Source organism: Fukomys damarensis, unplaced genomic scaffold (genome assembly GCF_012274545.1).
Source record: "Fukomys damarensis isolate Sample0158 unplaced genomic scaffold, DMR_v1.0_HiC HiC_scaffold_30, whole genome shotgun sequence".
In the NCBI taxonomy this organism is placed as follows: domain Eukaryota; kingdom Metazoa; phylum Chordata; class Mammalia; order Rodentia; family Bathyergidae; genus Fukomys; species Fukomys damarensis.
The window spans coordinates 60,628,472-60,652,867 of NW_022900942.1; the positions used below are offsets into that span (position 1 = coordinate 60,628,472).

General features: G+C 39.8%; 1 protein-coding gene across 1 annotated transcript in view; it reads right to left on the reverse strand.

Annotated features, from left to right (window-relative positions):
• Nucleotides 1–22,922, reverse strand: part of Yes1 (YES proto-oncogene 1, Src family tyrosine kinase) — a 29,749-nt gene extending 6,827 nt beyond the window's left edge. The window contains exons 1-11 of the mRNA XM_010638692.2: nucleotides 22,764–22,922; nucleotides 21,097–21,369; nucleotides 15,217–15,316; nucleotides 11,373–11,471; nucleotides 10,089–10,192; nucleotides 9,850–9,999; nucleotides 7,173–7,328; nucleotides 6,854–7,033; nucleotides 4,536–4,612; nucleotides 3,744–3,897; nucleotides 1,430–1,561 (exon numbers count right to left, since the gene is read on the reverse strand). Of these exons, the coding sequence (XP_010636994.1) occupies nucleotides 1,430–1,561; nucleotides 3,744–3,897; nucleotides 4,536–4,612; nucleotides 6,854–7,033; nucleotides 7,173–7,328; nucleotides 9,850–9,999; nucleotides 10,089–10,192; nucleotides 11,373–11,471; nucleotides 15,217–15,316; nucleotides 21,097–21,361 (1,417 nt within the window). The 5' untranslated portion in view covers nucleotides 21,362–21,369; nucleotides 22,764–22,922. The remainder of the gene's footprint in view (nucleotides 1–1,429; nucleotides 1,562–3,743; nucleotides 3,898–4,535; nucleotides 4,613–6,853; nucleotides 7,034–7,172; nucleotides 7,329–9,849; nucleotides 10,000–10,088; nucleotides 10,193–11,372; nucleotides 11,472–15,216; nucleotides 15,317–21,096; nucleotides 21,370–22,763) is intronic.
• Nucleotides 22,923–24,396: the final 1,474 nt, after the last annotated feature.

Genomic DNA, 24,396 nt, shown 5'->3' on the forward strand with positions numbered 1-24,396 from the left:
TGAGCTAAATCCCCGGCCCAGGCTCTGTAAGACTGATGTTTCCTGTTGGGCTTTCTTCCCTGTGCTCTTTTAGAACATGTCTTCAGGGAGAAAGGTCATGTAAGTGGAAGGCTCATTTTACGTGCTTGCCCTTTTAAGGACTGTGGCCTTCAGTGGTTGTTACACAATAGCTGTGTTACATATTTTGTTTATCTTTTGTGGTTATTTGTAGTGAGGTTGTAAGTTGGGTATTAGCCCCTCCATCATGGCCCAAATGAAAGTTCCTCCTGGCTATAAATCCAAAGTAAAACTATATTGTGGTTATATTGCTTTCTCCAGTTATGTGTATAGGTATAATGTAGGCACAGCTAGATTTTATCTACTGTTGTGATTTTGCCAAACAAATGAGAAATGAGAGAAAAGGACAAATGTAAACATCAAGGTTTGGTTACATTACATCACCATGAGATTTAAGGAGTATTTTCATGAAGAAGGTGGGGGCAAAGGTAGTAGAATCCAAGGATTAAAGACCCAGAGTGTGTGGAGAAACTGCTAGGGTTCGAGTAGAACTGGAAAGGCATGAGGTGGTGGTCAGAGAGTGGATGTGTGGAATATTAGCAGTTATGAGGAGTGGAGTTATTGGCAGTGCGAAGGTTTACGGCATGAGTGATGATGACAAGACCACAGATGAGAAAGGTTCAAGCAAGAAGAGACCCAAGAATCACTGACAGGTAAAGCAAGATGACCATGAATTAGACAGCAGTGGAGTCTGCCTGGGAAGGGCAGGTGGGAGTCACTACTGAGAGAGAACTTGGACAGTGATTATCAGCAAGGAGAAGAAATGAGGGGAAGTGGACGGTAAGGTGGTGGCCTTTACAGCTGTTAAGAGGAAAGCTAGAAAATGTGCAAAAACCTAAGGTTAGCATAGCAGTTTTTTCAAGAAGACTGGATTTCACATGCTTTCAGTCTCAACTAGCATCAGTCTAAAATAATACTCAATTCTAGCTCAATTTCATTTCCCTAGAAGCAAGTAGGCAAGCTATTTATTTTTTAGGAAGCATACATTTGTTTTCCTCAGTGATTATATAATTCCTTCTCAAATATTCCACTGAGGAACATAGGGCAAATACGTATTTACAAAATACCAGTCATACTATAGAAAGAAACGCTTACTGTTTGTGGGGCAGCGTATACTTCTGATCTGAGAGAAGAAAACCAATTAAAGGCCTGTTGGGAAAAGGTCCCAAAGGAAAAGGCAGAGAGGAATACCAAGTATGCCTTCTCTGCTTGCCCCACCTCAAAGGCTGGGCTCTTACTGGTGTTTCCATCCAATACCAAGATAAGGAGCGGGCGTGGAAAGAAGAAATGAAGCCCCACCATACAATGCTACCCCTGATACACTCCCATTAGTCACTGACGGAAACCAAGAGCTGACGAAAAGCGGGCTTACCTGGATATGGCACTCTCCCCTTTGTGACAAGTTCTGTCTGTAGAATCCCAAATGACCATACATCAGACTTTATTGTAAATCGACCATAAAGCGCAGCCTCAGGAGCTGTCCATTTGATTGGAAATTTTGCACCTAAGACAATATCGGCAATCATAAATTAACTTTTTTTTTTTAAATCTATCTGTGTAAATATAAGTAGGGTTAATCTTTTGTCAATATCCTATTTGTATGTATCATTGGTGTCCAATCCTTCAAATATACAAAGTATATGGGCAAAATATTTTATTAAAAAATTTATATTAAAATAAATCAATTTTTTTCTCATACGACATTCAATGATATAAAGAGAGCCAGGTGTGGTGGCGCATGCCTGTAATCCCAGCCTTGGGAGGCTGAGGCAGGAGGATTGCTGGGAGTCCAAGGCCAGCCTGAGCTACATAGTTCAAGGCCAGCCTGAACAGGGAGACCTTGTCTCAAAACAAAAACAAAACAAAACAAAAAACCCCCAAACAAACAAAACAACAACAACAAAAAGAAAGTTGGTAGTGAAAACAGGACCATTCAAGAAAGCAAAGGTCCTTCTGGTGTAGTAGTACATGTCTGCAGCTACTCAGAAGGCTGAGGCAGAAGGATCACAAATTCAAGGCCAGGCTGGGCTCAGGCTCTCTGTCTCGAATTTGTTGGAATTTGTGCCTAAACAAGGGCTGGGGATGCAGCTCAGCAGCAGAACACTTGTCTAGCATGTGTGAAGCCCTGGATTCCATCCCAATACTACAAAATAAAATTAAAAAAAAAAAGGAAGGAAAGATGGGTGGAAAAAAAGAAGAAAAGGAGAAATGGAAGGAAGGAGGGAAGGTCAGAGGAAGGGCTATGACATTCTAAGCCAAGAATATGGCTTATAAAATACGGGTTACACAGTCTGTGACTTGTAGCTGTGAGCTGACAAGGACATATTCTGTTGGGGTCTAATGGCTACTGGTTTGCAACCATATTTTTTTTCTGTATTATGATTATCACTCAAAATGTTTACTGTGTTACCAACTGTAAGAGCCCATGTTAATTTATTCAAATGTTTAGTGTATGCCTGCTGTGAACAGGCATTATTCTAATCATTACAAACACATAAAAACATGGCTTTCATGATTTTTTTTTTGTTTGTTTGTTTTTGTACTGGGGATAGAACTTGGGACCTTGAGCTTGAGAGGCAGGTGGGGGAATCACTGAGCTAAATCCCCAGCCAGTTTTCATGAAGTTTCTATGTTCATGCTAGTAAGATTATAGATGCCTTATATATTTTAAATTATCTACATGTATATGTAAGTACAGTGTGCTACAAAGCAGGCTATATTAGATATTTCAACAAACAGAAGGTAATTTTCAGTGGCACAGTCACAAAAGATTTCATTGAAAGAGTGGTAGCTAAATTAAGCCTAAAATGAATGGTTAGGATTTTACAAGTAAAGATTATAGAAGAACAAGAAGATATTTCAACTAGACGTAACTGCCATGAAGGTATAGAGGTTAAAAAGGTGTGGTTAAGTCAGGTTTCTCAACTTGCCAATACTGACCATTTTGAGCCTGGCAATTCTTTGTGGTGGGGTCTAGCCTGCCATTGTAGGACGTTTAGTGCATCCCTGGCTCAACCCAGTAGGTGCCAGCAGTAGCTCCTGCTCTGGGACAATCAAAGATTTCTCTAAATACTTCAGATGTCTCCTGGGGGTAAGAAAAAGACTGTCCTTTTTTTTGGGGGGGGGGGTTACAGGGAATTGAACTCAGGTCCTTGCACTTGCGAGGCAGGTGGCAGAACCACTGAGCTAAATCTCTTGCCCAAGACTGTCCTTATTGAGATCCTCTAGGGCAAAAGTTCAAGAACTGACTGAGTATAAAAAGGTTACTACTTGCTATAATTTCTCATTCAATGAATATCTGGTCAAGTTCTTCACAGAAAACAAGAAAGTCACATTAATATATGTTCTATATAGTTTTATGAATAAAATCAGTGTTTCTATGTCTCTTCTGAGGGGAGCTAGAACTATTCTTATTGTATAAAAACCTGTATCTTCAGCTGGGCGTGGTGGCATATGCCTGGAATCCCAGTATTTGGGAGGTTGAGGCAGGAGGATCACTGTGAGTTCGAGGCCAGCCTGGGCTACATAGTGAGTTCCAGGTCAGTCTCAACTACATAGTGAGACCCTGTCTTAACCCCATCCCCCACGAAAACAACAACAAAAAAAAACCCTCTGTATTTTCAAAAGTGTTAACTAAGAAAAAACAGGTCATTATGTTATAAGCATTTATACAAAAGTAATTTTACCTTGTCTTGCAGTGTATTCATTGTCTTCAATTAATCTTGCTAAACCAAAATCTGCTATTTTGCACACAAGATTTTCTCCTACAAGAATATTAGCAGCGCGAAGATCTCGGTGGATGTAGTTCATTCTTTCAATATATGCCATACCATCGGCAATCTTGGAAAGGAACACAAAATGTTACAAAGGAAGCAGGGAGAAGCCATCAGATTTTTCAAAAGGAGGCAAAGCGACACGCACAGTCTAGGAGGCAACACTAATAAAGAAGCACGCTACACTCAACCTACAAAAAAGACGACTCACCTCTACTACTGCACACAAGCAAACTCCTGACACATACTCCAAGGGCCAAGCTTCTCAGCCTACCCACATATCCAGTTACTGTTAGCAAAGTAATGTCACATCCTAATGTCTTCTTGCTTCCGTGATAGAGGTAAGTCACAGGGTTATACTGAACCTCTGGCACAAACCTGTCAGGGTCCCAGTCAGGAACAACCTAAGATGACCTGGTGATAAGAGCACTGCCAACTACAGCTTACAGGGACAACTAGGAATTCTACAGCTGGTTCCCATATTGGTTCTGCTACTAACAAGTTATGTGAATTCAGGTATTTCTGATCTTCAGATGCCACATTACCTGTAATATTAGGAGTTCACACTGGATTACTTTCAATGTTCCTACTTGTACTGCAATTTGATGATTTTACTATGTAAAATATAATATTCTGTTAAGCTAACTCTACATTTTAAATGTATACTTTCAGTTCAAGTTGGCTGACATATGTATATGCAAGTACCTGAGCAGCCATATCGACCAGCTGTGGAAGCTTCAAATACTTTCCATCTCCTTCCTTCAGGAAATCCAGTAAGCTCCCTGTAAGGGACAAGATATTCAGAAAAAGTAAGCATATCTTGCATTAAGATTCAAATAAATCCTCCTCCAATCTCAAAACAAATCACCCTACCACACCACAAAATCTCTCAGCTTTTGATTTTTAAATTTCTTTTTGTTCTGGAATTTCTGAATAATTCTTAAATATTCTACAATAGATCCTTAAACTGAAAATCTGGAAACTTCTCTTGACAACATACAAAGAAGACAGAAAATGTAGTCTTTCCTTTTCCTAAGAGACTTGCATCATTCAGATTGGAGTCATTGTTTCCTTGCTTTGATCAAGATTCTAATTTTGATTCACAAACTAGTATTAGATACTTACATATTTTAACTCAGACAACTCAGAATATCCTGGAGTGGCTACAGTTAAGTATAAACTGTTAAGTGAGCTGCTGTGGGAGTGCTGGACTGACCTAGACCTCTCAGGTTTAGCAGAAGATGCCATGTAACAGAAATGTACTGTGAACAAAGCAAAGTGAAAAGCTTGGAAGAAAAATTTTGGTTGTCGCCTCTCTACAACTGGTTAAAAGCATACCAAGGATTTCAAATTAAGGGACATTTTATAAACAAGAAACTGAATTGTTCTCTTAAAAAGTAACAATGTATGAGACCCCCCCTCCCAAAAGGCTGAAGAACAGCCCCAGATTAGATGAATCTAAAAAGAAATGACAACGCAATGGAGCACATGACCACAAACTAGACCAGCCCAGTGCACCTACTTAGCATGAGCAAGGCCTTGGGTCTGACCTTCAGCCTCACACAAACATACATGCGTATATGTGAGAGTGCGTATATGAGTTATCAATCACAGAAGTCAGAAGTAACGAGAATCTATCTGTTGAGAGCAGTAGGTTAATGCTGGGGTACATGAAGCAGTGACTTTGGATGGATATGGGGAGCCAATTATTAAGTAACTGAATACCCAAATGGGGAATTACTGAGTTTTAAAGCTAGAAAAACTTTATGGTGCATTCTACATCTCCATCTGAAAATAATCCCAATCCAGTGATCTGATAACATAGAATTTGACCATGCTCCCAATGAAATGATCTTTTTTTTTTCTTTTTTTTGGTGAGGGACAAGGAATTGAACCCACGGAGTACTGGGCTATACCCCCAGCCCTTTTAATGCTTTTCATTTGGAGACAGGCTTTCAGTAAGTTGCCTAGGCAGGCCTCAACCTTCCCAAGAAGCTGGGGTCACAGATAGGGCCCCATTATATTTCTCCCGCTACGGGTACCTGTATTTAAACTTCCGCCCTGTCCCAGTTCATTCAACGCACACTCTAAAATGCCATAATTGGCAGTTATTTGGCGTAGAAATTCTTTCCAAAGACTACTGTGCACTCTTGTGCTTGAGGTATGTTTTGGCTATCAACAAACAGTCTACATCACTTAGTTTCAGGGAAAATTTTTTCTTACAGCAAATACATAGTTCGTAATTACCCATCCCATCAGATGAAACTATGTCACCGGACAAGGCAGACTAACGGAGGGGGTGACATAACCAGTGACTTTAGTCCAATTCAATCAAACAAAATGATAAATTAAAAAATACTTAATTCAAAATAGTTTACATTGGGTCAGTGAGTATATTTTCTGACTTCCTAGTTCCTCTTCGGAAGCACCATTAGCCTAGGGATAGAGGCAAGAGTATCAGTCTTCCTTTTTCTTTATCCCAGCCCTAAACTCTATTACTGAAGATCCCACCTATTAGTCAGGGTTGGGAGAATGGAAGAGCAGAAAAAAGAAGTTTCAAAGAGTCCTGAGCACAGGGAGCAGGTTTACATAAAATGAGATAAAATTAATTTCCTTCACTTATTTTAGTACTAAGGATCTAAGTATCTTTCTGATTTTATCATTTCAATTTGTACACTTTGTTTTATTTTTCAATTTCCCTGGCTATTCTGTTTCCTTTAGTCAAATCTATGTTCAAAATAAATCCAGCCTGCCTATTTTGCCTTTTCAACTTCGTAACAGACTCAGGAATAACTGGAACTCATCACTATTCCATTAGTGTCACATTTCCTCTTTTAAAATGTCTACTAAAATCTTAAATTACAAAAGCACTATTCCATAAAAATCTTTGTTTAGAAAAATTGAAAGGAAGACTTTGTTTTTTATTTTATTTTATTTTTTTGGCTTTTTGAGACACGGTCTCACTATGTAGTTGAGACTGACCAACCTATCAGCATGAATACTCAGAGACTCACACATAGTACCTTTGGACATAAACTCAGTGACGATGTAAATTGGCTCTTCTGAAACAACAGCGTAGAGTGGAACAAGTTTATCGTGTCTTAGTTTTTTCATTATCTGTGCTTCTTGAAGAAAAGCTTCTGGCATCATTGTGCCTGGTTTTAGTGTTTTGATTGCTACTTTTGTGGTTCCATTCCAGGTTCCTAGAGAGACAAACAATTTCAATCTATATTGTGAGATTTTTTTAGACTACACTTCAACAAACAGCAGTTAAATATTTAAACATTTTTAATCTATGGACAAAAAACCACCCCCTCCTTCCAAAAAGTTCAGGCTTCTTACCCATCCATACTTCACCGAAGCACCCTTGTCCTAGTTTAACCTCTAGTCGCAAAGACTCCCGAGGGATTTCCCAAGCATCTTTTGCTAGACCTTGAGTCTGGGGTTTCACAGTTGGACACACAGTTGTTAACTTGTGGCATAAACCATCAGCATGTTCTAGATAAATGAATAAACTACAATGTAAAATAAATTCCTTACAAAAATTAAAATGCATGCATAATCATTTAAAAAGCCCTTTTAAATTATAGAAAAACAAAAACACAATATCCTACCAATTTTACTTTAAAAATATAAACACAGCCAGATGTGGTGGCACAGGCTTATAATCCCAACAATGGGGAGGCTGAGGCAGGAGGAAAGCCATGAATTTGAGGCCAGCCTGGGCTACAGTGAATTCAAGGCAGCCTGAATTACATAATGAGACCTTTGTCAAACAAAACAAAACAGAAAAACAGCATAGTCTATAGGAAAAAAACAAAGCAGCATATATAATAAGAGCCAGGTGTGGTGGTATGCATGTATAATCCCAGTGCTCTGGGAGGCTGAGGCAGAAAGACCACACATTTTAGCCCAGCCTGGGCAACTTACTGAGATTCAGTCTCAAAAATAAAACAGAGAGCTGGGGATGCATCTCATTGTGAAGGCCCTAGGTTCAATCCCTAGTACCATATACAAAACAAAAAAAAGCAAAATATTTTTATGCTATTATGTACTGAATATATGTATATTTGTCTAAGTGATGGGATTCAGGCTCAGGTCAGCCAGGGTGCAAAATTATCTTAAACACAGGGACTGACTTATTCTTAAGGAAATTCTATCATCAATTGTTATTTCTAATATTAATATCTAATTTGCAAGACACTGAAAATCGAGAGAGATGTTCATCTGGGGGACTGAATTTTAAGTAAGGACGACACAAGGGAGGGAACCCCACACTCGTAATGGCGTGACCTGTATCCATGGGAGACATATTCCATCCGCATCAAGTCTCCACACACATTCGCACTCTAACGAGGGCAACCACCGGGGATGCCAGGGCTTGTACTATTTGGTCAGTGTCAAGAGTGCTGGCTGACTTGATAGACTGTTTGCAGCTAGCTGCCAGTGAAGAAAACACCGAGGAAACAGCTAATTCCAACCATTGAGACTTATACAGATACATTTGCATATCAAATTGGTGAAGAGAAATTTTGAGATATAAGATTCTGATACTGAATATTTTTCAAGTCTTTGAAAGATAAGAACATTTAAAGTTGCTATGGGTTAATTTTCAAGGATAAGACAAAATCTATTTGGCTCGTTATTATTTTAGTTTTTTGAAACAGGGTCTCACTGTGTAGTTCAGGCTGGCGATGCTCCTGAGTGCCAGAATTACAGAAGTGCACCACCACACCTGCTTTTTGTTTTTTGTTTGTTTTTCCATTGGGTTTATACTTTAGGACATTTTATGAGATCCAGCAGCTGCAGGGGAAGAATATCTAAGAGGATGTCTCACAAAGCTTTTTATGTTAAGTATTTACTTTTATCTATTTATTAAGTGTCCATAAATAAAAATATGCTATTATGTTTTTTAATTCTTTTTTTTTTTTTGGTACCTGGGATCAAACTTGGGTCCTTGCGCTTGCAAAGAAGACGGCGGAACCACTAAGCTAAATCCCAGGCCCTAATTCACTTTCATATTCCGTCTTTATATGGTATGAAATGGAACTCCAATGTAAACACTATGCCAGTAAGGATTCTAATAACCATCTGAGTTTAGCACATTATCCAATTACTCACTTCAGATGCTATTAAGTCTGCTCCTGATTTTAAAATTAGAGACCAATTAGTATGACATTAGAAGAACAAGAAGAAATTCAGGTACAGACAATGTGTTTTAGAGGCCTACTTGATGGTGCTTGATGAGTCTTGATTCTAAAGGTAGGTACCAAATGAGGAAGCCAAAGTTCTTCTCAAACTGCTGCATACTTGACAGGGAAAAAAAAAATCTTTTTTTTTTGGTATCAGGGTTTGAACTCAGGACCTTGCACTTGCGAGGCAGATGGCAGCTCACTGAGCTAAATCCACAGCCCAGGCAAATCTACTTTTGCCTTCTGATCTGCACTTATGACCTAAGTCAAGTGAATATGCCTGGTTTACTTTTTTAACTTTCTTTTGGTACCAGGGATCAAACTTGAGATTCTGCGCTTGTGGGGCAGGCGGCGGTGGCACCACTGAACTAAATTTCTGGCTTAACATTTTTATGAAGTTTGTTAGGCACTGTGTTTCCAAATGTGCAACACCTGTACGATGGTTTATTCCCAAGTATGTAGTTTCTTGCCTTAATACATACGTAATACAATTTTAAACAAACTTCTATTTTGAACATTTTGTGGAGTTTGTATTTTGCATACTGAAGGGGAGAAATAAGTTTTAAATAAACCGGCAATATTTTATCTGGAAAAAAATAAAATAAAACCAGAGGCCAGGCATGGTGGTGCACACCTGTAATTCTAGCACTTTGGAGGCTGAGGCAGGAGTCTTAAGCCAAGCTAAAGCACATACTGAGATAGTATACCAAAAAGAAGAAAAACAAGCCTAGACACATTTACTGGGCACACACTAAAGACATAAATTTTTGTCCTCATGTAATAGACCGCAAGAAAGTTAAGTTTTTAGTGTGGAAATATTTACCCACCTGTGTAGTGTTTCACCAATTTCTGCAGCGTTTCAAATTGTGCTCTGGTTGTGATATAGTATCCACCATTGTCAAGTTTCCTAATTTTGTAGTGTTTCACGTTGTCGCCCTTTACCTCATCCCAATCACGAATAGACAGCGAGTAAGCACCTGGGGGGTGGGGATGAACATTTTTACTCTACTTTTCTCAAAATAATGCCCAAGGAAATTTTAACATATTAACATATTAACATTCATACCTTTAGTAGTTTCGCTTTCTCTTACCAAGAATATACCTTGTTGATTCCCAGGATTCAGAAGTAATCGTTCAGCATCTTTTCGCCCCATTTTGCCAAAATACCATCTGGAAAAAAAATAATGGTGTTTTGAACTGGAAAGGTATGAGACAGAAAAACTATGTATGTAAGAAGGGAGTGGGTTAGTGAGGATGTCAAATAGCTACAGAATATGGCTTAAAATATAGGAGGACGTAAATTCTTATTTGTTAAAAGTATCACAAATCCCACTGTTAGAACATGCTCTGACAGCATTTCCATGTCCTGGCTACTTCGATTCACAGAAACAGTACATGAGAAGGGAGACAGCAAATAACAGATGCTTTCTGTCAAGGACAAAAGGAAATATTAAGACCACAGTAACGAGAGCAGAGGTGGTTCTTTGGCAACAGTGTGAAAGGATATCAAGCCACACTATGAGGAACTAAATTTGCATGGGTTTGACCTAAGAAAGCCTTGAGAGTAAAAATGAATCTCTTCTGGGAGTATTCACAGAATACTAGGGAAGATGATGAAAGAACAAAACAAACAGTAACAAATGTCCTGATAGAAAAGTTATTCAGACAAACGACATATCCTTAATAAAAGCAACAAGTACTGTACTGTTAAGAGTAGCTACTGAATGCAAGGCACCACGATTTGTGTAAAATAAAAACGGAGTAGCACTGATGGATCCCAGATGAATTAACTGCACCTAAAATGAATGTTAGCAGCAGTGATCTTCAACCCTTTCAAGGTGCAAGAATGGTTCCCAGAGTCCCCTATCCTCTACAAGCAGGCTCCCCAGCTGTTCACACTGTGCTTTACCATGCTCGGTCTCCCCTGCCCTGTCTGCATGCTGCCAGCACTCAGTCATGACCCTGAAGACCTCAGGGTGTGCTTCGTAGAAGACAAGGACATGCTCCTACAGAAGCACATCGCAAGCACTGATCTGAGATTTAAGTGAGGTAAATTTTCAAGAGAAAAGAGGGCCTGCAGAATATGAAAAGGGTTAATACAATACTAAAAACGAGTCCAAAGATGGAGGAGAAAGACCAGGCATAACAGCATGATGAATGCAGGCCCCCTTATGATACTACCCTAAGTGGATACTATATTATTAATTATTAATTCTCAAGTAACATCTATTAATACATCAGTTGTATTAAGACTGGTAATTGTGTGCGTGTAAAGTAGTGGCTAAGTAGAATGTGCATTACAACATTTCTCAAGTCAAAAGAATGAATAAAACACGAAGCGTCGGCGTACTCTTCTGCCTGAATGGAGTCTGCAGGCGCCACGTAGTTGCTGGGGATATAGCCGTTCTTTCCTGTGGCGATTGACCGCGCTTCCCACCAGTCTCCTTCCCTGCAACACACAGAGCAACCAGTCACCAGGCAGACTGCGGCCGAGGCGCCGCACGCGGCAGTTCTTCTGTCTGAAGCAAGCAAGCAACGCTACTTCTATTTTTATTTATGCATTCATTTGATCAAGAATTAAACTCAAAAGAGTAATATTTTAAAACATATTTTCACATGAAGCAAAAGTACAACTGCATACTTCAATTATAAAACAACGAAACCTCCAAATGCCACACGCCAGAATTTAATTGTAACATAATTTTTATGTAATTCTTTCAGCCTAAGACAATAAACTATACCGAATAATCTGGGAGATAAATCTTTCAAATTATTCCATTTTGACTGAAATTTTAAACGGCCTGATATAATTTGCACACCATAAGTCTATTTAAGGTGTACCAGAGAGTAGTTCGTAATACAGTCAGAGTCGTCCAGTCATTACAATACCTCATACAGTATTTTCATCCCCCGAGGAGGCCCTGTACCCACCAGCAGTCACCCCCGACCTTCTGCCCACCATCAGCAAACACTAACCTGCCGTCTGTCTGCGTGGATACGCCTTCAGTGGGCGTCACGTGAACGGAACCACTTCTGTGGCTCTTTGTGACTGCTTTCTTCCACTAAGGCTCATCTATGCTGCAGCATGTATCCGTACCTCATTCTTTTTTGTTGCCACATGTTTTTCTTGTTAACAGTACATAAACCCCTAATTTTTTTGTCACTTTAGAGAAAAAAAACATGATCTACTAACATGCCTGTAGCCAAGCAATAACAAAATTTGAATTTTTAGAATAAGGCGTATTTATAAAAATGAAACCCAAAAAATCTTAATAAGACTAAAATTCAATTATAATTCAAAACATGAGAACTATATGTGGTTTATAATGTTAGTTTCAACTTTTCCAAAGGTAATATAAAAAGCACAAATATTTTTAGTGTCTAATAAAGAAGACATATGTACATGGAATTCAGCACTTAAGGTTAAATATATTCTCTAAATTGAAATTTTATAATCTGTTCTCTAAAAAGTGAAACGGGAAATCTTTTCATAATTCACAAACATGTATATGCGTTGCATTTTCCAAATATGTATTAAATACTTTCAGATGCACAAACAGAAGACACTGCATTTGACCCTACTGAACATCCACCGACTCATCCAAACTGAAAGCCTAAGTGACAGAATTTACAACAGGGTGTGCAGAAAGCGGGAGTAAAAAGCCTGACGTGGTGGTGCACGCCTGTAGTCCCAGCACTGGGGAGGCAGAGGCAGAGGCAGAGGCAGAAGGATCGCTGCGAGTTTGAGGCCAGCCAGAGCTACACAGGGAGTTCAAGGTCATCCTGAACAACACAGTGAGACACTGTCTCAAAAAGCACACCCTCCACCCCCACCCCCACCCCCAAACAACCAGAAGTAGAAAGATGTCCTTAACCCCAAGGCCTCACAGCAAGGAGCTAGCTCCAGGGCACGGACAGTCCTGGGTCAGCCTCTGCAGTGTGGCTAGGACCATGTTTACCAACATCCCTGCCTCCCCTGTAGATGACAGTAGCAGCATCCTGACTGACAGCCACAGTAAGCTCTACCCACACTATGCAGATGAACATCTCCTGGGTGACTGTCCCAGTGAGTCACTGGTCCAAAAGAATGACAAAGCAAGGTGTGGTGGTGCATTCCTGTAATCCCAGCACTTTTTTTTTGGTACGGGAGATTGAACTCAGGACCTCGTGCTTGTGAGGAAGGTGGTGGCACCACTGAGCTAAATCCTCGACCCCATAAATCCCATCACTTTGGGAGGCTGGGGCAGGAAGATTGCAAATTCAAGTCCAGCCCCAGCAATTAGCAGGACTCTGTCTCAATACAAAAAATAAAAAAGGGCTTAGGATGTAGCTCAGTGTGAAAGCCCTATGTTCAATCCCTAGTACTGCAATAAACAAACAGGTAAGTAAAATAATGACAAGCCAAATGAAAATTACAATCCTTAGTACTACAGCCAATCAACAAATTATAAATTCAACTGTTGAGTCACGACTGACCTGTGCACAGGATGCTATGTGAACACCTTGACAGACACTGTAGCAGGGCATGGGGACTAAGGCAGGCAGGAGGACAGCGATTTAAGGAAAGGCACCACTGAGAAAATACACGTCTTGTATTTTGAAAGATGAGTAGTAGGGTTGGGAGATAAAGAAAGGAGGCTGGGAGTGAGGATTGGTGTAGAGCACTTGCCTAGCATTCATGAGGCCCTGGATCTGACCCCCTGCAAGACCGCAATACTGATTATGCCCAAGGCAGGCTGTGAAGAGTGAACCCCACACTGGCTTGTTTTGAGAGAGTCCTGCTGAAGCCTGATACTCAGAGTGACTACACCCAAATCCTGATCCCACAACTAAAATCTTTTTAACTAGAAGGACAATGTTCTAATTACAACCACATATTTTGTCTCTTCTGTTCCTACTTTGAGAATGCTTTGCCTTGTTCTTTATGAGGCTTCCATAAATTTCCACAGAAACTGCACAACTGCACAATTTCTGGTGGACTCCTGCCCTTGCATGCAGCTCATCGTTACCCCAAATGATTACTAACAAAAATGAGCGGGTTGGATGGACCAGTGCCCTTGCTAATGAAGCAGCATTAGCCATCCAGGCTCCCCGGTTTGTCTCTTAGTTCTGTCTTTTAGGTTTTTTCCTCAGGCTTGTGCCACAGCACCAAGTAGGAGATCAGAGCCTACTGCAGAGGTCTCTGATAATCTCCAGCACAGAAAAAGAAAGCAGAGAGATGTTACTCTAGGAAAAAGGAAAATAATGTATATGAAGGCACAGAGAGAGCAGAAAACTCCAGAGAGGCACACAGTAAATTCTCAATGAATTATGACTAATATTGTTGTTGTTCTTTCATGTGATGGCAACTGGTAGCTACTGATAACAGATGGGAACCGGAGGAAAGAAACGCTCCTGGAAGCAAGGCGCCCGCAGGTGTATGTTCTAACTTTCACTTGCTATTGAAATTATGGGATGTTCTTTCCATAACAAACATCACATTTTCTTTTTCTTTCTTTGGTACCGGGGATCGAACTCAGGACCTTGTACCTGGAGAAGTAGGTGGCGGAACCACTAAAATAAATCCCTTGCAAACATCACATTTTCTATGGTAGACCAGTAAATAACAGAAAGTCTAACAATCAAATAAGAAAAAGCAACTAACTGTGGTCAGTTTGAGAATGCAAGAGCTCCTGACTAAAAAATTTCCCTCTCTCTATCTCTGTAAAAGGAAATATTTATTTTTGGTCCTGGGGATTAAACCCAGGGATCTGGCACTGAGCTATACCCCCTAGAGTTTTTTATTTAAAATTTTGAGTAATGATTTTCTTAAAGTGCCCAGGCTGGGCTCAAACTTGCAATCCTCCTGCCTCGGCCTCCCAGAATGATGGGATTACTAGTACGCTCAGATGGTGAAAGATCTTTAAACCACCCGGTACTTACTCAAGAACACAGAGTCACACCACCCCTGTGCCCACCACTGAGCTTCACTCTTCGGGCTCCACTCTTCATGATCAACCGTGGCAGCGCAAGTTGCGCGAGTGGAAGTTCTGCCAGTTGCAACAGTCTCACGTCGTGTCTCAGGAAGAAACACACCGGCCAACCAGGGGACAGAGACACAAGCCCCACCACTCATCTCCCCGTCAACTAGCTCCATGGTTTCAACACAAGAGACCAGGTTTCAGGATTTTTCTCTCACAAAATACAACACTTACGTATTGTTAATGATTTGAAATCTTTCACCCTTCTTAAATGAAAGGTCTTCTGTAGTTCTAGCTTCATAATCATATAAGGCCACAAATATAGTAACACCACCTACCATAAGAAAAAAAGATCATGGTAAATTATACAGATAATACATAAAAGATAAATAAAGTATTACTGCCAGCAAAAAAAGCTTAGTTTTTCCCTAGTCTTCAGCATCTATGTTTCAGAAGTCAGAAGCTTTGGGCAGCTGGAGTTTGAGTTAGTGAGATATATTCTCTTTCCCTCGCTCTCTGTCGGCAGAGCATACTGATGACATTCCTTTTGGGGAGTTGGTACAAGTACACAGCACATCTTAATTCTTTTTTCTTCTCCTTCCTCCATCTCTTCCCCCTTTGAGAAAGATCTACTCCCGACTTCCTATTATCCAGCTTTTATTTTGCTCTTTATTTATAATTTGGGTTTCTCATATACGAGAAACCATGCAATATTCGTACTTGTGTGTCTGACTGATTTTACTTAACATCATGGTCTTGAGGTAAAGTCACTTTTCTACGAAGAACTCATGTTTCCCCTTCTTTATGGCACAGTAATACTCCACCATAGCTGCCACATGGTCTTCATCCTTTCATCTCCCGATGGACAGATAGGCGTCTTTGAAGATTTAGCTATTATGAGTTGTGTTGCTATCAATGTGGATTATGCATACATAGTACAATGCCTTTAACGCTTTCAAGAAGATACCTAGAGGAGGAACAGCTGAGTCAAATGGAATTTCTATTTTTAGTTTTTTTCAAGAATCTTTATGCTGATCTCCATAGTGGTTGTACTAGCGTACATACCCCACAATGTAGAAAGATTCCTTTTTCCCCTGCAGTCTTAGCATCATTTGTTGTTATTTGTTTCTTGATGAGTGCTGATCTCCATAGTGGTTGTACTAGCGTACATACCCCACAATGTAGAAAGATTCCTTTTTCCCTGCAGTCTTAGCATCAGTTGTTGTTATTTGTTTCTTGATGATAGACAGTCATTCTTTCTGGAGACAGAATCTGTGTTTTAATTTGCACTTCTCTAGTGGTGAGTGATGCTGAATCTTTCTTTCTTTTTTTTGAGGCAGGGTATGTACTTCAGGCCAGTCTAAAACTCACTATGTAGCCCAGGCTGGCCCGGAAATTGTGATCCTTCTGCCTCAGCCTCCTGAATGCTGGGATTATAGGCATGCATCACCATGCTTAGCTTGAAAATTTCTTCATGCATTCACTGGCCATTTGTATTTCTATGTGTTTTTCATTTCATTTGCCCCCCCCCGACCTTTTTCAGTTCTTATATACTCTAGATAACAGTTCTCTGAGAGCTGGTAAAAGTTTTTCCAATTTGGTGGGTTGTCTCTTCACTCTGTTGGTAATTTCCTTTGCCATACAAAAGCTTTTTAATTGGTATGATCCCATTTGTTGATTCTCAGTACTTTTTCTATGCTGTCAGGGCTCTGTTCAGAAAATGCTTGCCTACATCTATGTCTTTAAGAGTTTTACCTATGTTATCTTTCGGCAGATTAAGTGTTTCTCTTTTAACATTCAGATCTCTGATTCATTTTGATTTTAATTTAGAACCTGAATTTTTGGGGGACGGGGGGTTACTGGGGATTGAACTCAGGACCTTGTGTTTGCAAGGGAGGTGGCAGAACCACTGAGCTAAATGCCTGGCCCTTGATTTTAATTTAGTACAGAGTGAGATATACGAGTCTAGATTCATCTTCTGCATGTGGAAAGACAGTTTCCCAGCACCCATTTATTAAAGAGGCTCTCTTTCTTCCAGTGTATGTTTTTGGCCCCTAAGATCAAATAGCTCAATGTCCTTGGGTTGTTTTTGCTTCCTCTATTCTGTTCCATTGAGCCACATCCTTGTTTCTGTGCCAGAACTGTACTTTTAAAAAAATCACTGTAGCTTTGTAATGTAACTTCACATCCAAGACTGCGACGCCTCTTGCTTTGCTCTTGTTACTCAGGTTTGCTTTTGCCATTCTGGGATACTAAGATCTCTCTTAAGTCCTTCCATGAAAGCATTACACTGTAAAAATTCTAAAATTCTATCGACTCAGAGAAATAAATTTAATTTTGACTTTTGAAGCAACATCTTTGCCTTGAAAAGAGTTAAATTTCAAATCAATTCTCTGGAAGAGGACTAGCACACACTATACTGGGGCTGATCTCAACTTCTTACACATAATGTGGGTGCATTTCTATTACCGTTAACAATTATCACTAGGGTTTTGGTAAATTTATTATATATTTTAATATAAAACATTATCTTCAAATTAAATGGTACGGCTGCCATATTTAGCAGTATGTACAGATGCTTTAGAGATGAACACAATGAACAACCAAAATATTTGTGTAATCAAAAGAAATAACAGATTTATGCAATGTATGACATTTTAGTGTTTAAAATTATTCAAGGCTGGTATTCTGGTTTAAAAAACCTGCAATATGTTACTTTCTAAAAAAAAAACTATATATTTATCATATACAATACTAAGTTTTAAAACATGTATACAAGGGCCAGGGATTTAGCTCAGTGGTGCAGTACCTACCTGGTAAGCACAAGGTCCTGAGTTTGATTCCCAGTGGTGGTGGTGGTTGTGTGGGGACAGGACAGGACGTGTATACATTAAGTAATGGCCAAATCAAGCTAATTAATATACTCCTTCCTTTTTGTGTATGTGCTGAGAAAAACAAACTCTACCATCCCAGCAACTTTTAAGAATACAATACACTGTTATTAACTACAGTCATCAGGTTTTACAACAAATCTTTTGAACTTATTCTTCCCAAATAAAATTTTGTAACTTTCGACAAGTTTTTTGACTTTTGTGTGTGTGTTGCTAGAGAGCGAACCTAGAGTCTCAAGCATGCTAGGCAAGGATTTGCTGCTGAGGACATGGCCAGCTCTGAACAATATATTCTTTTTTTTTTTTTGTACCGGGGATCGAATTCGGGTCCTAGCACTTACAAGGCAGGCCACCGAACCGCTGAGCTAAATCCCTGGCCTGAACAATATATTCTTAATTTGAATATGTACACTGTCTACTCAACATAGTTCCTCTGACTTGCCAAATCAATTATGAGTTTACTGACATACAACTATTTATTTATTTTTGGTACTGAGGATCGAACTCAGAACCTGTGCTTGTGAGGCAGGCACACTGCCACTGAGCAAATTTGCAGCCCCGATATTTTTAAGAAACAGCAGGAAAAAGGGCAGGCAGTAAAACTACAAATAGACTGTTAAGTATAAACACTATGAAATGTGTCTCCAAAGTAACAGAACACCAAAGGTACAGTCACACACATTAGCTACTTCTCTTCAAGTTTGTCACCTACCAATTGTCTGATGTTCTGTTGGACAACATGCATGTTTAATATGCATTTAGAATTTATTATGTACAAGATGAAGTTCTTCATTTTTCTCCTCTAACCTGTATTTTCCTAAATCACTACTATCTAATCAGGTACTCAAGCCAAACACATTAGAACTATCAGTTTTACACATATTTATCTACTTTCCCTTTTCAGTGCTGCCATCTCAATTCCACTCCATGTCATTTCTCACCAGAATTGCTGGGAAGATTCAGAGTACTAGACTCTCACCTGATTCGATACTGCTTTGCTCCCGTCTACCCTCCATACCTGCCAGAGGAGTGCTTGGGTTTTGTTTTTAAATTCCAAATCCAAGCGGGGGTGCTGGCACATGACCATCATTCCAGGCTGGGAGGCCGAGGTAGGAGGACTGGAAATTTGAAGCTAAATGGGCAACTGAGACCCTGTCTCAAAATAAATTTTAAAAAAGGGCTGGTGATGTAGCTCAGTGGTGGAGCACATGCCTAGTACAAACAGGTGCCTAGAACAGGGAAGGGGAAGACCGACACAAGAAGAAATCAAACCAGATCAAAACGAAAAACCCACTTCTATGTCGTCCTGTACCTCCCGGACCATGTTATTCCTTCTCCCTTGAAATCTCTTCTCCCAGGGCTACAGACAGGTCAGTCTCATCAATCAAGTATCAGTTCAAATGGTTTCTTCCTGAGGAGGCTTTCTCTGTTCGACTTCAGAGCCTTCACCGTCATGCTTGTTCGCTCTTTCACAGTATTTGAGAACCACTGATCATCCTTTAGCTGTTTACTGACAGATTATTGTCCAATCCTCTTCTAATGTAAACTCCATCTGGGTAGAAACCATGTTTGTCTTGCTCATCTCTTTATAGCTGGGCACACAGACATTCCACTTTTGGTAAGGTAGTAAATGAATATCGGAGAATGAACTATTTCACGTAAATAAACTGCTTTAAAGTATGTCTTTTAAGTATCAACATTTATTTGAACCATTTTGAATTACCTTTCCCAAGCATATAATCCTAAAAATAATTTAAACTTGTGCTAATGACTAAGAAATAGCATCAAGGCCATCAATTCCTGATGTATTTAGAGCCAGAAAGACAGCACTGGAACTGGGACTGACTCTCATGCCATACTCCCCAAATGCTGTTTGATACATCAGTGCAAGCCAGGCAGTCCTCTGGCCATTGTCAGTGGTCCAGAGGTGAGCAGACCCAGAGACAACTTAAGAGTCCATGGCTGAAGAAGAGATTTCTCTTCTGCCCCTCCTGGCTGGTTTTAAGGACACAAGTCACCCCACTTGAGGCCAGCAGCTGTATGTGCCCGAGGATAAAGTGGACACTCCGAGGGCTGCAGGAGAGAGATGAAAGAAACATGCATCCCTGCTGACATCATGGAACTTCTCCTCAGGAACCCTGCAGCTCATTCTTCTTTTAAGCCAGCTATGTTTTGTTACTTCAAGGGAAAAGCATCCTGATAGGGAACCTTTGACAAAAAGAGTTATTTTCACTCTTTTTAAAGTTTCTTAATCTACGTTTTTAAAGTATTCTGCCTCCATGAAAGCTTGTCAACTATCATTTCCTGCTATTCTCTGAAAAGATATGATAATGTAAATAAGAGAAGTTCTAGAATAGAACAAATCTGAGCTCTCCTGCTTATCTGTAACTCTGGGAAAAGAATCTTTTAAATTTTTTACAGCTCAGAATTTCTCTTTTTAAAATCAGTAGTATCTGACAGAAATATGGAATCATTTCTACACTGTCATATAATTATTAATAACTACTGCAATACTTTAATATTCATAGCACTTTACAGTATTGAGAAGTTATACGATTCTTCAGGGAAAGATGTATGTTTTAATCTTTATAGTCCCAGTGCCTGCCACATAACAGGCATTCAATAATGACCTGAATAACAAGATGATGAAATAATTAGTGGTATTCAACCACCATCAGATCATCACCAGTTTGTTAATTGGCTCCGTGCAGCATGAGGAACCAAAAAAGACCAGCAGCAAACAAACTCTTCTAGCCCCAAAGAACAGTGAATCTCAAACAATCAACACAGACACATTCTAGCTTGGCTTCGAGTACCAGACAAATGATGATTCCTGGGATAAAATTTTCATATTAAAACACATGGAGTACCAAGTCTTCGAGTACTATATTAAGACTTTAACTTCGTTTTGGTTTTTTTTCGGATTTTTGGAGATAGGGTCTCACTCACTATGTAGTTGAGACTGACCTGGAACTCACTACGTAGCCCAGGTTGGTCCCAAACTCACAGCGATGCTCCTGCCTCAGCCTCCCAAGTGCTGGGATTACAGGTGTGCACTACCACGCCCGGCAAGACTTTAACTTTGATACCAGAGACTCTAATATTTACATGTAATTTTTGGGCAAGCCCTGCAGTAAGATACTTTTCTTAGTAGCACACAGCTGACGTGTGCGTTGCCCAAGGTTATGTTCTCCAACAGCTTCACTGTCCATTTGGCTCTCACCTGTTAAACCAGCAGGATAAGAACTTGGCACCACTGAGAATGAGGAAGACGCTCCCCCAAAAGGAGTCACCCCAGAGGATCCCCCAAATGGTGTTAGGGAGAGGCTGCTGAAGTTCGCTGATGTGCCCTTCACTGAAGAGGACGGTGCCACCGCTGTGTGCTCTGCTCCGTGATGGCTGACGCTGGTACCAACAGGCTCTGGAGTGTTTTCCGTTCTGTATTTAATGGCTGGACTTTTGTCTTCCTTACTTTTAATGCAGCCCATTATCAAATCTAGACACAATAAGGCAGATATTTTGAGAACTAATTAAAATCCTACTTGAAAGAGATGCAATTGAAAATATGACTTTGATCAAGGCACACCCCACCCCCAGAAAAGTAACAAAACAAAATCAGACAGCTGAAAACAAAGTCTCTTCCCTAACTCATCTCCTTATGATTCGGCCAAAGCCTTATTCCAATCATATCAGTCTCCAACTAACGATAACATGCCATAGTAATTGGGAAAAGCAAGGGATTTAAAGTCAGTGAGGCCTAAACTTGAATCTCGGCTTCCTATTTAGCAGCAGAGTGATTTCAGGTATGTTGCTTAAACTCTCTGCACCCCATTACTGGACTTGAAAAAGGAATACCTGCTTATATGGCTTATGAGGATGCAAGTTCTAGACAATCTGGCACATACAGGGTTTCCACACAGACCAGGGATATAATGCAAGAGAAATAAGTAACAAATATAAGTGGCATATATTAAACTTTCTAGTAGCCAAATACAAATAGGTAAAATTAATTTTTTAAATTAAATTTTAAGCCAGTGTATCTAAAATAATTACTTTGACATGTAATCAATGTAAGCATTTTCAGTGAGATGTTTTATGTATTTTTTGTACCGAGTCATGGAAATCCAGTGTGTATTTTGCATATGTAAAACATTATAATTTGGACTAATCATATTTCAAAGGTTTGACAGCTGCCTAAGGTTGTGGCTACCATTCAAACCAAGAGAGATCTATTCCTTTTCCCTTCCTTATCAATAGACACGTCCCTAATGCCTACCAAATTTTACGCTGGCTTTGCAACCTCTTCAACAGTGTATCCTACTATTCTCTCATACTTAAGTTTGCACACACACGTGCACATACACAATGCTTTCCAAATACATACATATGCCCTAGGCTTTCCTTTTCTTTCTTTTTTTTTTTTGGACTGGGGATTGAACTCAGTACCTTGTGCTTGCCAGGCAGGCAAGGCGGCACTGACCTAAATCCCCGGCCCGATTTTTCTATTTTTGTAGGGTTTTTTCCCTTCCCAAAATTGCCTCTGTCCAAAATACTCTCCACATCTCTACCTGTTAAAAATCCTATTCATTCACTGATGATCATTATACAAATTATTTATAATGTGGACTTTCTCTATAATTAGTAAAATTATCTTTTTCTTTAAACGCTGACCTACAAACATAGAAGTTATACTTGGGTTGTAGCATATGCCTGTAATCTCAACTATTATGGTAGGTGAGGTACAAGGATTCCAAGTTCAAGGCCAGCCTGGGCAACACAGACTTTATAATGAGGAAAGGAAGGAAGGGAGAGAGGGAGGAAGAGAGAGAGGGAGGGAGAAAATAGATTAAAGGCAGGAACAGGATTTTAGCTCACTGACACCATACTTGCCTCGCAAGTGCGAAGTCCTGGGTTCAATCCCTGGTTTGGCAGGGTTGGGGGAGGATGCAACAAAGACAGACCAACTAGGGATGTAGCTCAGTGGGGGAGCACTTGTATAGCAATCTTGAGGCCCTGGGCTCAATCCCAGCACTGGTGCGGGGAGCAAAGCTTAAAAAAAACAAAACAAAGGTAGGGATCATTGCCTATGTTTCTACCTCCAGTAATGGGCTTCATTGCTCAATTTTAATATCCTTGAGCCTGGGCGAGCGCACAAGTCTTTTTAAAAGAGCACAGTTTACTTGCACAAAATGGATCAGTTTGGAGAGATTGTTAATGCCCTTGAAGTGGTTTTTATGGGTGTGAAACAAATGGTGAGTATCTGAATTGGTCCCTCTTATTATAGTATTGGAATTAAGTCGTTTATCAAGTCATGTTCATGCCTTGATTTTATATACTTGTATCTATCAATAAATACTGTGATACCTGAAAAAAGGGGGGAGGTATTAATGAGGTACCGTGTAATGTTTTGACACGTGTATTCTGTGTAATACTTAAATCAGGTTAAACACATGTATGTCCTTAAACATTTTGTTAAGGTGAGGTAAAACACCATTTTCTTTAAAAACACCAATGTACTTTGGGGAGACTTTACTCCACTTTGCATTATTTTTTGTTTGAAGGTGTAATTCCCAACATACCCCCAAATTAAAGGCAATACACTGCTTAAAAACAAGAGTTGTCCTTAACTCATCTCTTACCCACAGTATCACCTACCAATGTAATTTGTGTATAGGAGGTTTACTAATATTACAAAACCCACATTATTCTTTTCACTGCTGTGGAAGAACTAATGTTGATTTCATTAATTCATTTACTTTTTTTCTTTCTTTTTTGCCAAACTCTGGATTTAGCCCAGAAAGTGCTATGCTATGCATCTTTTAAATTTTGAGAAAGGGTGTCCCTGAATTTCCCAGCTGGCCTTGAACTTCCACCCTTCTGCCTCAGCTTCCTGAGGAGCTGGGAGTACAGGCAGGCACTACACACCCCATTTAATCCCTCTGTTCTAACTCACTTATCTCATTGTTCGTGCCACTTTCCAAAGCAGTTCTGGAAGTCCTTTTTTTTTTCCTGAGTTTATTGGTACATTTTAGGTATACAGTACAGTTACATTCATCATTGGGGTCTTGTACCTCTACATGACAGGTCTTGGTTCTCATTTTTTCCCCTTGTCCCTGCCCTCCCCCTTCACTCCCTCCTCCCCTCCCCTATTTACATTTTATTTCCATTTTCTCCTATTTTTTTCCTTTCCCCTACCCTTCCCACTTTCCCTACACCTTTAGCCCCTTTCTTCCTATTTCACATTGCCCATTATCTCATTAGGATCTTATGTACTATTATAGTTTATTCACACCAGAGAAACAATTCGGTACTTACACATGTGTGCCTTATTTATTTCACTTAGGAGCATATCCTCAATATGTATCCATTTTCCTATGAATGAATCTAAGTTCTCATTCTTTATGGAAGTCCTTTTTTGTGAGTGTCACAACTAAAGTTTCACTGTTGTAGCTGCTTCAATGTTTTGAATCAATTCAAAATGTTTGCCTTTCACAGTCATTACGACTGTGAGAAATAGAAGTTG